Source organism: Podarcis melisellensis (assembly GCF_964234715.1).
Source record: "Podarcis melisellensis genome assembly, chromosome: 12".
In the NCBI taxonomy this organism is placed as follows: domain Eukaryota; kingdom Metazoa; phylum Chordata; class Lepidosauria; order Squamata; family Lacertidae; genus Podarcis; species Podarcis melisellensis.
This window is the reverse complement of record NC_138544.1, coordinates 57018063-57031283: the sequence shown is the minus strand read 5'-3', so window position 1 is coordinate 57031283 and position 13221 is coordinate 57018063. Positions and strand designations below refer to the sequence as shown.

At 47.3% G+C, this 13221-nt stretch overlaps 1 protein-coding gene across 2 annotated transcripts in view; it reads right to left on the bottom strand.

Moving 5' to 3' along the window:
* The window catches only part of LOC309353218 (cytochrome P450 2C25-like), a 196181-nt gene extending 183583 nt beyond the window's left edge, over positions 1-12598 (bottom strand). For both annotated transcript variants that reach the window (XR_014161733.1, XM_081882507.1), the window contains exons 1-4: positions 12372-12598; positions 7999-8161; positions 5289-5438; positions 1029-1189 (exon numbers count right to left, since the gene is read on the bottom strand). Coding sequence is in view for 1 of the 2 variants with exons in the window: in XM_081882507.1 (XP_081738633.1) it covers positions 1029-1189; positions 5289-5438; positions 7999-8161; positions 12372-12542 (645 nt within the window). In the remaining variant the exon portion in view is untranslated. The remainder of the gene's footprint in view (positions 1-1028; positions 1190-5288; positions 5439-7998; positions 8162-12371) is intronic.
* Between the last annotated feature and the right edge of the window lie 623 nt (positions 12599-13221).

The following is a 13221-nucleotide window of genomic DNA, read 5'->3' as shown; positions in this document are numbered from 1 at the left end:
GAATCCCGCACGGAAGCAAGGAGAAACAGCAGCAGCAGCTTCCAGGGAGAGAGACCTCACAAAAGCTCACAGAGCTCGTACAAGATCTCTCTGCTGCCGCTGCCACTGCTTCTTCTCAATCTTCACGCACTCCTCAGCGCCACCAGAGAATCAAGGAGCAGTGGCCGCAGCTTCCGGCTTCTGGAGAGATCTGGTGGATCCCTCGCAATTCCAGTAAGCAAGGCTTTGGCGGTGCAGAGAAGCAGCAGCAGCTGGGGTGGTGCCAGCGGTCGGCTCGCTTCCTATTTGCCTCAATAATAATAAGAAGAATAAGAATAAGAAAAATAAATTTATACCCCACCCATCTGGCTGGGTTTCCCCAGCCGCTCTGAGCGGTTCCCAACAGAATATTAAAAACACAACAAAACATCCAGCATTAAAAAGTTCCCCAAACAGGGCTGCATTCAGATGTCTTGCATTTTAACCTGTATTTTAAATTGGTCTTTTCCCCTTATTATGTTTTTACTGTAATTTTACTGGTGTTAGCCGCCCAGAGCCTGGCACTGGCCGGGGAGGGCGGGGTATAAATAAAAAATTATTATTATTATTATTATTATTATTATTATTATTATTATTATTATAAACGCTCTTAAACTGAGGAGCGCTTTCCCTAACGGGCCTTCTGCTGCCGATGCCCTTCCACCGTTTGGCTTCTGTTCTTAGATCAAGGTAAGTTTCCCCAGCCACACTGGGCAGCTCCCAACAAATTAAAAACAGAATAAAGCATCAAATATTAAAAACTTGCCTAAACAGGGCTGCCTTCAGATGTATTCTAAAAGTCGGATAGTTGTTTATTTCCTTGACATCTGATAGGAGGGCGTTCCACAGGGTGGGCGCCACCACCGAGAAGGCCCTCTGCCTGGTTGCCTGTAACTTGGCTTCTCGCAGGGAGGGAAGCGCCAGAAGGCCCTCGGAGCTGGACCTCAGTGTCCGGGCTGAACGATGGGGGTGGAGATGCTCCTTCCTCTTTTACCCAGGGTCCTCCTCACCTGCCCTGCAGTGGAACTCTCCAACCGGAAGCTTTCGACCAGCAACCTCAGAATTCGGCGGTACTCCAGGTCATTGTAATCGAACCGTTCTCCGAGGAGGATGTGGCTGACCACGTTGCCCGTTGCGCAGCTGAACAGGACGGCTGGGTTGAAGGGCTGGCCTGGCAAAGGAATTGGAGTCAGGAGGGATGGTGTCAAAGTCAAGCGCAAAGCACCAGGGCAATGTGGTCTGCAATTTGCATCTCAATTCCCCAAACCTTTATTCTTGAGAATCCCAGGTGGAGAAGGGGTTTAGGGACCAATCAGTTTTTCAGGTTAATTACCAATTTGCCAATGGCTGTATGCGGAGACAATAACTCCTGATTTTCAGGAGACTAGGACAGCTGAACTCTGTTTAGTCTCAGAGACCTTGGGATCAAAGACTCTCCTTTTGTTCCCAGACTAGTACCAGGCTCTTTGAGTTGCAAATTGCCTGGTAGCCTTTTCACACCAATCCACATCCGAGCGTCCCAGCTGCCAGAATTTACAACTCAGATAACATCTCCCTCCTGCCCAGAGAGAGGCTGGCAACTTGATTCACACCTCCAAAGACAGGGAGTCTACAGTTAAAGAGACCAAACCTCCATTTCCCAGAAATCCACAGTTTTAACTCTCCCACAATGCCTCACGCCTACATGAACCAAAGTTTAGCCTACAAAGATTTCCTAACTTCACTACATAAGTATTTTGCCTTCATAGTTTTTACTGCTACTGTTGCTGTGAACCATTACAAGATAGTAAGTAAAGTATGCATTTAAACTTACTTCCCAGGTTGCTGTTCCCTGATTCTTTATCCAGCAGGGTAAGAAAAGCTCTAGGGCAGGCATAGGCAAACTCCGCCCCTCCAGATGTTTAGGACTACAATTCCCATCATCCGTAGCTAACAGGACCACTGGTCAGGGATGATGGGAATTGTAGTTCCAAACATCTGGAGGGACGGAGTTTGCCTATGCCTGCTCCAGGGCCTTAGCAGAGGGTTCACACCGAAGCTCGATCACAGCTTTGCACACGAGGGAAATAGAAAGTGGTTTTCGTTGGCTCCCCATTTATTTATTCCTGCCCGCGCAAAGCTGTGATCGCAAACGTGAAATAAGACGTGAGTTACCTGTAATCGTAACAGTGAATGGGCAGGTGATCTTTACTACAAGAAACAAGAGGAAGAAGATTCTGGGCTGCATCAATAGGAGTATAGCATCTAGATCAAGGGAAGTAATAGTGCCACTGTATTCTGCTCTGGTCAGACCTCACCTGGAGTACTGTGTCCAGTTCTGGGCACCACAGTTCAAGAAGGACACTGACAAACTGGAACGTGTCCAGAGGAGGGCAACCCAAATGGTCAAAGGCCTGGAAACGATGCCTTATGAGGAACGGCTAAGGGAGCTGGGCATGTTTAGCCTGGAGAAGAGGAGGTTAAGGGGTGATATGATAGCCATGTTCAAATATATAAAAGGATGTCACATAGAGGAGGGAGGGAGAAAGGTTGTTTTCTGCTGCTCCAGAGAAGCGGACACGGAGCAATGGATCCAAACTACAAGAAAGAAGATTCCACCTAAACATTAGGAAGAACTTCCTGACAGTAAGAGCTGTTTGACAGTGGAATTTGCTGCCAAGGAGTGTGGTGGAGTCTCCTTCTTTGGAGGTCTTTAAGCAGAGGCTTGACAACCATGTCAGGAGTGCTCTGATGGTGTTTCCTGCTTGGCAGGGGGTTGGACTCGATGGCCCTTGTGGTCTCTTCCAATTCTATGATTCTAAGCAAAGTCCCCCCCCCTCAACACAGTATTACTTAGTCTAGATTTTTATATATTAAAAAATGCATCCCCCGGAGATTTCCAAGGGCAACCTATTTGCACGTTGTGGGAATGTTCAGGGGTGCAGGAGAGGATATATTGTCTGATTATATCCTTATCCAACTTGTGTTAACAAGTTTCACAATATCAGCAGAGTAACATTCCCGTTTATTTTAAATTTGCAACGTCTGTGTTTGCTCAGGCTCGCTAAAGCCTCTATAATAACTGTTCTGGTATTTTCCCCTTATTCCCTCATAAAGGATAAGGACACGACACAGTCTTCTACAAAAGTATAAAAAGAGTTTACTCACATTCTGTTCACAATTGGATCCCAGAAGGCAGACTTAGCTTAGAAAAGTAACATACACTTGGAATCTATCTCATAAGGAGACAGTCCCTTTGTCCTCTCTTGGCTGGAGGTCAAGAGAGCATCTTTGGCTAAGCAGATGTTGCTTCTTCGATGCATGTAGACAAAGAGAGAGAGATGGCTGCCCTGCCCTGTGCTTTTGTCGTTACCTGCACAGGTGAGGCCACACCCACCTCTAGTCACATGCAGAGGAAGTCTGTCCCAGCCCAGAAGGAAACAGGAAGTTTACCTGCTGGCTGGACAAACATCCCTCCCCATGTGTAAACATGTTCTCCTGCAATGATTTTGCAAAGTTTTTTGCAGATAAAACCGCTCAGATTCGGGAAGAAGTAGATTCCACTGTGGGAGCAGGGCCGGGGTGGGAGAGTGCTAGAGTCCTGTCTAGTCAAGTTGCATGGGATCAATTCCAATATGTTACCTCGGAGGATGTGGACGGGCTGCTTGAACGAGTGAAGCCAACCACCTGTCTCCTGGATCCTTGCCCATCCTGGCTTACAAAAGCTAGCCGGGAAGGACTGGGCGATGGGCTTCGTGGGGTGGTGAATGCTTCCCTCCGTGAGGGAGCCTTCCCAGACCCGCTGAAAGAGGCGGTTATTAAACCGCTTCTTAAAAAACGATCTTTAGATGCGGCCAGTATGGCCAACTATCGCCCAGTTTCAAATCTTCTATTCTTGGGCAACGTGATTGAGCGAGCGTTTGCTGAACAACTCCAGGCACGCCTGGAAGAAGCGGACCATTTGGATCCCTTCCAGTCGGGATTCAGGCCTCATCATGGGACTGAAACTGCCTTGGTCGCACTGGTTGATGATCTCCGGTGGGCTAGGGACAAAGGTGAGAGCTGTTTCCTAGTTCTGCTGGATCTCTCAGCGGCGTTTGATACCATCGACCATAACATCCTTCTGGATCGTCTTGAGGGGCTGGGAGCTGGGGGCACTGTCCTACAGTGGTTCCGCTCCTTCCTCCTGGGCCGTGTTCAGAAAGTGGTGGTGGGGGATGAGTGTTCAGACCCCTGGGCTCTCACTTGTGGGGTGCCTCAGGGTTCTGTCCTCTCCCCCATGCTTTTCAACATTTACATGCAGCCGCTGGGAGAGATCATCAGGAGGTTTGGGCTGGGTGTTCATCAGTATGCAGATGATACCCAGCTCTACCTCTCTTTTAAATCAGAACCAGTGAAGGCGGTGAAAGTCCTGTGTGAGTGTCTGGAGGCGGTTGGAGGATGGATGGCGGCTAACAGATTGAGGTTGAATCCTGACAAGACAGAAGTACTGTTTTTGGGGGACAGGAGGCGGGCAGGTGTGGAGGATTCCCTGGTCAAATCTGTGTCCAGGGCAGCAGTTTACCAGCTCCATCTGGTACGTAGGCTGAGACCCTATCTGGCTGCGGACTGTCTCGCCAGAGTGGTGCATGCTCTGGTTATCTCCCGCTTGGACTACTGCAATGCGCTCTACGTAGGGCTACCTTTGAAGGTGACTTGGAAACTACAACTAATCCAGAATGCGGCAGCTAGACTGGTGACTGGGGGTGGCCGCTGAGACCATATAACACCGGTCTTGAAAGACCTACATTGGCTCCCAGTACGTTTCCGAGCACAATTCAAAGTGTTGGTGCTGACCTTGAAAGCCCTAAATGGCCTCGGTCCAGTATACCTGAAGGAGCGTCTCCACCCCCATCATTCTGCCCGGACACTGAGGTCCAGCGCCGAGGGCCTTCTGGCGGTTCCCTCATTGCGAGAAGCAAAGCTACAGGGAACCAGGCAGAGGGCCTTCTCGGTGGTGGCACCCGCCCTGTGGAACGCCCTCCCACCAGATGTCAAAGCGATAAACAACTACCTGACATTCAGAAGACATCTTAAGGCAGCCCTGTTCAGGGAAGTTTTTAACGTGTGATATTTTAGTGTACTTTTGGTTGCTATGGAAGCCGTCCAGTGTGGCTGGGGAGGCCCAGCCAGATGGGCGGGGTATAAATAAATTATTATTATTATTATTATTATTATTATTATTATTATTATTATTATTGGAATGTTGTACTTGACTGCTCTTGTGTTTCACATCCTACACACGTACTCACCGTTTTTGGCCCTGAGCTCCTTCATCAGGTACTCTGCCTCTTCCTGGATCCTCTCCTCAAGGTTCTTCTTTCCCATCCCAAAGTTCCTCATGGTGGTGAGGGAGAAGCGGCGGAGCTGGAGCCAGCGCTCGCCATTGGACATGACGATCCCTGCAGAAGAAAGATAGGACTCGGCCACATTAGTAAAGAAAAGGCGAATCAAATGCACTATAAACACACGACACCAGATGGCGCCAGAGAGCAGGGAATTTTAAAACGCTGTTTCCCATAGGGATTTCTTTCTTTTGCTATAACAATCTAATTTATGACTTATTCATAGCGATTTGTCCTGTGTCTAGAGCCGCCCTGTAGTCTATGTTAGGTTTCTGTTTGTGCCACTGTGCAGTGCTTGGAGTCGCAAGACTCTGTTTACATTCCAGAGATTCCAGACTGCTGGAAGTCTCACGGGAGACGGATGTTGTTATTACTGGTTTCCTGTTTCTTTGGACCAGTTGCCTCTCTGTCTTCACAGAGAAAGGATGTATATTTCTTTTCTGTCTACGTAGTTAGAAATAAAACTCTTAGCGATGTAGCTCATATTTCTCATCCTCTTCTGCCGCTTGGACACTCCGCGTAATGAGGGAATGTACCTGGAGCCTCATCAAAGGCTCAGGTCGTTAATTATCATTGGAGGACTCGAGAACTCAGTCGAACGCAAGTTCTGACAGTCTATGCCAGTGGTTCCCAATTAGCTGATTACTGAGGACTCCTTATTTTTTAAAAGTCAAGCCGCAGAACCCTTGCTGACGCCTGGGGCAGCAGAAGTTGTTGAGCTTGGGAGTCAGGGACCGTGCTGGGGGGGGGGGCTACACAGGAGGAATGGTGGGAGTCTCCCTCTCCCCCTGCTCTTACCCTGGATTGTGAATTTTCCCAGGAGCAGGAGGACAGTATAGATTTGGAAGAGTGGTTTGCAGAGGGGCATAGTTCAGAAGGCAGAAGCTGGGAAATACTGGATTGGGAACAGCTAGGAGAAGAGACACTGGTACTTCTGGCTCAGAAATGGAAGCAGCAGGAACTTCCAACACTGGTCAAGATGATGGAGTACGTAGAGATGGCGAAGTTGACGGCGAAGATCAGGAATCAGCGTGACAAACTGTTTCGAAAGGACTGGAACAAATTTATATTTTATATGAAAGAAAATTGTAAACGTTTGAAAACATTTGTGGGCTTGAATTGAAATGTTTTGTAATGTAAATGAAAGGAACTGATTTAGCGATAATAAGGTGAAATGTTATAATTTGACAAAGGGTAAATAAGTTTTTATAGAAATGCGAAGAATATGGAAAGTTATGTGGAAGTCGGAAAGAGGGAGGGAAGGAGGTTGATGATCTTACAGAGTAATATATTAAGTCATTGAATTATGTAACAAAATGTGAATATGATTTAAGTGAAAAACTCAATAATTAATTTTTTTTTAAAAAGGAGAAGAGACACTGGAAGGGGGAGGGTTAACAGATCCACAGTCTCTAGACAGCCTTCCTCCACCGCCCTCACCAAAGTTGAGAAGAGCTCAGAAAGTGGCAGAACAGAAAGCACAGAGGGTACAAGCTCAGATGACGAGATGTAGAAGGGACGTAGATTCATAGGGACAGCAGGGGTGGAAACCTTAATTGGGAGCACCACCATTTCTAGGAGATAGGTTCTTCTCTCACTGTGATTATTTAACTGGTGAGAAGACACCTTTTCCTTTGTTCTGCTTATCTACTGCCACAGGGGGTCAAAAGCTGATTCCCTGAGGCCTGACATTAGGAGATCGTCCCAAACTTTTGAGCTTTTTTTGAGGAGATCTCCCCAAGTTGTTGTGTTCCGCTAATGCAATTGGGTGTGCAAGCAAGAGAGGGCAGGGACTGGAGCCCCTGATGCCGCCGGCACATGAAGCACCATGCTTGGAACAGGACCCATGAGTCAGGTCAGACTTGGACCACCCGGTGCCCGCGAGATGTGTCAGGCTGCTCTGCCCACCAGCCCAGCTATGGTCACATCAGCCCGCGCATCACCCAGCCCAGCTTGCTGGGACTGTTGAGAGTTGCGCTGGGGGCAGGGACCATGCTAATCTTCTCTGTGTTCAGTCGTTTAGTTGTGTCCGACTCTTTGTGACTCCCTGGACCAGAGCACGCCAGGCACTCCTGTCTTCCACTGCCTCCTGCAGTTTGGTCAAACTCATGTTGGTAGCTTCGAGAACACTGTCCCACCATCTCGTCCTCTGTCCTCCCCTTCTCCTTGTGCCCTCCATCTTTCCCAACATCCGGGTCTTTTCCAGGGAGTCTTCTCTTCTCCTGAGGTGGCCAAAGTCTTGGAGCCTCAGCTTCAGGATCTGTCCTTCCAGTGAGCACTCAGGGCTGATTTCCTTCAGAATGGAGAGGTTTGATCTTCTTGCAGTCCATGGGACTCTCCAGAGTCTCCTCCAGCACCAGAATCCAAAAGCATCCATTTATTTATATGATTTATATGGATAAAAAGCAAGCAAAAACTGTTGAAACTGGTCCGGTGAGATGTGGGGCCTGCAGAGATGAGGCGTGTGGCCTGGGGAACATTTCGAGGGCCAGACAGAAAGCTCTGGAGGGCCACATCCAGCCCTCAGGGCTAAGATCCCCCCCACCCTTGGCCTAGAGACCCTTTCCACTTTTCCACCCAGGCTAACGGTGCCCCCCTCATGTAAGAGATGCAATACCTAGTCCTCTGTTGGTCTTATCTGCTGAGGGGAAGCTGCCTCGGTCGAGAAACTCATCTCCGCGATCAACGAGGACCTTCTTCACCAAGTCATAACCGAAGAGAACCACAGCCTGGTCTGAGCCAAAATACACGGTGAAGATCGGCCCGTATTTTTTGCTCATCTGCAAAGACAAAGCAGGGAAGAGAGGGAGCAGCCATCAGGGTGCTGGTGATTGCAGAAGACTAGCGGAAGTGGTGGCCGTGGGTTAGATTTTGGGGTGTAATAATAATAATAATAATAATAATAATAATAATAATAATAATTTATTATTTGTACCCCACCCATCTTGCTGGGTTTCTCCAGCCACTCTGGGCGGTTTCCAAGAAAACACTAAAATACAATAACCTATTAAACATTAAAAGCTTCCTTAAACACGGCTGCCTTCAGATGTCTTCTAAAAGTTTGGTAGTTGTTTTTCTCTTTGACATCTGGTGGGAGGGCGTTCCACAGGGAGGGCGCCACCACCGAGAAGGCCCTCTGCCTGGTTCCCTGTAACCTCACTTCTTGCAGTTAGGGAACCGCCAGAAGGCCCTCGGAGCTGGACCTCAGTGTCCGGGCAGAACGGTGGGGGTGGAGACGCTCCTTCAGCTATACTGGACCGAGGCCGTTTAGGGCTTTCAAGGTCAGCACCAACACTTTGAATTGTGCTCGGAAACGTACTGGGAGTCAATGTAGGTCTTTCAGGACTGGTGTTATATGGTCTCGGGAGCCTCTCCCAGTCACCAGTCTAGCTGCCGCATTCTGGACTTGCCCCCCTTGCCTCTTCTTGCAGCTCCCCCCCGGTACCGCTTCTCAGGCCGGCCACAAGGTCTGAGGGACAGTGGACTGGCCCGCGGCTAAAAAAATTTGCTGACCCCTTACTCAGTCAGTAGAGCATGAGACTTTTAATTTCTTCATCTTTTGTGCGCCATTCTAGTAAAAACCCATAGACCTTAGACAGTGTTTTTGTGTTGTTTTGTAGTACAGTGGTACCTCGGGTTATAGACACCTGAGTTTGCTTCTTTCCTCTTCCCTCCCAGTCGGCTCCCCTTTTGTGTTGCATCTTTTTATTATTGTAAAAACTGAAGACCGAGACTGTCTTTTCCAGTATAGTGGTACCTTGGGCTTACAGACGCTTCAGGTTACAGAATCCGCTAACCCAGAAATAGTACCTCGGGTTAAGAACTTTGCTTCAGGATGAGAACAAAAATCGTGCGGCGGTGACAGGAGGCCCCATTAGCTAAAGTGGTTCTTCAGGTTAAGAATAGTTTCAGGTTAAGAACGGACCTTCTGAACGAATTACGTTCTTAACCAGAGGTACCACTGTACTACAATTTCTACTATTGATCTTGTTTGTTCAAAACCTCTTGTTTTTTGTCTTTTGAGAAAATGTCATTCATTGGATGGTACTCCATCCAACGTCATAATTTATCTTTTAGTTCCTCATAAGGCCTGAACTAGGGACGCGGGTGGCGCTGTGGGTTAAACCACAGAGCCTAGGACTTGCCGATCAGAAGGTTGGTGAGCTCCTGTTGCTCGGTCTCTGCTCCTGCCAACCTAGCAGTTTGAAGCACGTCAAAGTGCAAGTAGATAAATAGGTACCACTCCAGCGGGAAGGTAAACGGCGATTTTGTGTGCTGCTCTGGTTTGCCAGAAGCGGCTTAGTCCTGCTGGCCGCATGACCCGGAAGCTGTACGCTGGCTCCCTCGGCCAGTAAAGCGAGATGAGTGCCGCAACCCCAGAGGCGGCCACGACTGGACCTAATGATCAGGGGTCCCTTTACCTTTAAGGCCTGAACTTAATTACATTAGTTTCTTCCAACAGCACGAGACTTTTAATTTCCGGGTTGCGGGTTCGAGTTCTACCTCGAGCAAAAGATTCCTGCTTTGGAGCGGGTTGGACTAGTGGCACTGGAGGGGGAAATCGGGACATTCCAGGATCACATCGGAAACCGGGATGGGACTAATCCTGGAAAACCGGGATACTTGGAGGGTTGTATGAGGTTGCAGTTGTGGTACACAACCCTTTGAACGGGGGTCGGGGAGTGGTTTGCTTTCAGAGTGGGTTCAAGCTTCGAGGAAGAGAGTTAGGTTGCTTCGACCACATCAAGATTTGAAGGTGGGTGAAATATACTCAGGAGTCGAGAGTGGATTTCATGCTCTTTATTCAGCTCATAGTGGTGAGGAGGAATGGAAGTTCCCCCAGAATGTCTGCTTTATATATATTATTTACACAATGGGCCCCGTGTGACTGGCTGATTCCGGGATTCTCCTGTAGGCCAATCAGGTTGCGGATTCACTTCCACCTGGAGCTGGATTGGGTGGCTCCTGTGGACCAATCATACTGCTGCATTCTGAATCCTATTGTTCTAGGACCAATCATACTGCTGCATTCTGAATCCTATTGTTCTAGGACCAATCAGACTGCTGCATTCTGAATCCTATTGTTCTAGGACCAATCAGACTGCTGCATTCTGAATCCTATTGTTCTAGGACCAATCAGACTGCTGCATTCTGGATCCTATTGTTCTAGGACCAATCAGACTGCTGCATTCTGAATCCTATGTTCTAGGACCAATCAGACTGCTGCATTCTGGATCCTATTGTTCTAGGACCAATCAGACTGCTGCATTTTGGATCCTATTCAACTCAGTACATAACAGTGAGGTTCAAGCCCATGTTGGTTGTGCAATGGAAATGCAGTTTGTTCCGTCCGGGGGCGGGGAAATGAAACTTGACTTTTTTTTGCATTTAGAGAAGCAATGAGGAAATGCTCTGAGAATATGGGACGACCGATTGGCCCGGCGCCATCCGTTCGCCTCACATTGGAATAGATGCTCGATAAACATCTGCCGTTGCATAAGCTCCATGCAAACAAATCACAGAGTGTGGAAAGAGAGAAAAAGGAGGGTCACGAACAGGGCAGATCATGAGACTTTTGGTTATGAAAACATGTTTATCCCCACAAAGAGCCTCTTTGTTTCCCAGCTCCTTCCCCAAACCTGGTGCTCTGCACCAGAGTTTTCGAACTACAACTCCCACCAGCCCCGGCCATTGCAGTTGGGAGTTGTAGTTCCAGGGCACCTAGCTGAGGCAACCTGGACTCTCTTCCTTTCAAAAAATGCAACCTTGTAGACAAGGATTAAATGTAAGGTATTGGTTGCGTTTAGAATAGATTTATGAAAGATTTAGAAAACATTGATTAGAATATTTGTGTCAGAATGTATGGGGAAAATCCGGAACGACAGATACAGTCTTGCTTAAAATGTATATAGGAAGTGCAGTGTAAACGATGGAAGCCAATCAATGAAATTTTATTATTATTTTCATATTGAGATAGTTGTAGAATAAACTTGGAAGAAATTCCTCCAACTTTTCTTCCTCTTTTTTCTTTTCTTCTTCTTTTCTCTTTTGTTCCTTTTTTCATATATATGTGCTTATTTGAAATATATATGTATGTATGTATTTGCAATCGTTTGCTTATATTTTGTAACAATTACAGTGGTACCTCTGGATGCGAACAGGATCTGTTCCGGAGCCCCGTTCGCATCCTGAAGCGAACGTAAGACGCGACTGTGCGTCTGTGCGGGTCACGTTCCACCACTTCCGCGCATGCGCGTGACATCATTTTGAGCATCTGCGCATGCGCAAGTGGCAAAACCCGGAAGTAACATGCTCTGTTACTTCTGGGTCACCACAGAGCACAACCCAAAGATATTTAAGCTGAAGTGTATTCATCCCGAGGTATGACGCTATGTTAAATATATATTTTTTTTAATGCAACAATTTCCTCTCGTCCTCCAAACGGCACCCCCCCTGGCCGAACCTGCCTCCCCAGCTGCTGCCAGCTGTCTCCTTCTGAATCCTTGCCTGGTCCGCGACCAGAAGGAGGAGGAGTATCAGGAAGAATGGAATAAATTTAAAGATTATTTAGTTAAATTTGCTAAATTAAACTAACTGAAAACAGCTTGCAGATACTTAACGGGCTTAGGATTTTATTTATGTTAAGTGATGAATTAATATGTTTAATTTCATAAGGTGAAGATCTAAGGATGTTAATGTTTAAGTTAAATTTCATAAAAATTGGGATTTGGAACACCGTTAAAAGGACACGCAATGAAATTCAACCAAGGGGAAGCGAGGAAGTCACTTAACAAAGTTAATAACTGTAATTTTCAATAAGGCTATGATTTATGTTTGTTTTGTTTGTTTGTTTGTTTATAATATTGCGAAAACTAATAAATTTTTTGGAAGAAATAAAAAATAAACGGATAGCCAGGAGACAAGGCCTGCCCAAAGTCCCAGTGGGTCAGGGAGCCTGGGACACGGCTTAGCTGAAGCCCCAATCCTTACCTCTCGGAAGTTTGCAACCAGGTTCTGCACCTTCAGCTGCAGGAGGTTCCCGACGAACGGAAGAGGTGTTGGCCCAGGAGGCATGTTTTTCACCTTAGGTCTCGTCCCCCAAACCAAGAGGAAGACCAGGCAGATGACCAAGAAGATTGTCACGCTCCCCAGCAGATCCATTGCTGCAGCAGGTAGCAGCTGGAGGCTCCTATCTCCAGACGAGGAAAAGTCTACAGTCCAGAGATTATATTCTCCAAACATCAGAATCAGAGCCAGCGTTGTGAGCCAACAGGGTGGGGAGACCAGTTTCCAAACCCTGCCAGATTGTCCAAAGGTTGTTCTATAAGCCCTTGAAACATGTTGTGCTTTTTCAAGACTTGTCTCTACTTTCTACTGAAAGTTGTTCTCTGGGGTTAACTAGGGAAGAAAGAGTCTCCACCCCCATTGTTCTGCCCAGACACTGAGGTCCAGCTCTGAGGGCCTTCTGGTGGTTCCCTCCCTGCGAGAAGTGAAGCTACAGGGAACCAGGCAGAGGGCCTTCTCGGTGGTGGCACCTGCCCTGTGGAACACCCTCTCATCAGATGTCAAGGAAATAAACAACTATCTGATTTTTAGAAGACATCTGAAGGCAGCCCTGTTTAAGGAAGTTTTTAATATTTGATGCTTTATTCTGTTTTTAATCTGTTGGGAGCTGCCCAGAGGGACTGGGGAAACAGTCGGATGGACAGGGTAATAATTTTATTATTTATACTCTGCCCATCTGGGCAGCTTCCAACAAAATATTAAAATTCATCAAACATTAAAAGCTTCCCTAAACAGGGATGTCTTCTAAAAAACTAATAATAATAATAATAATAAT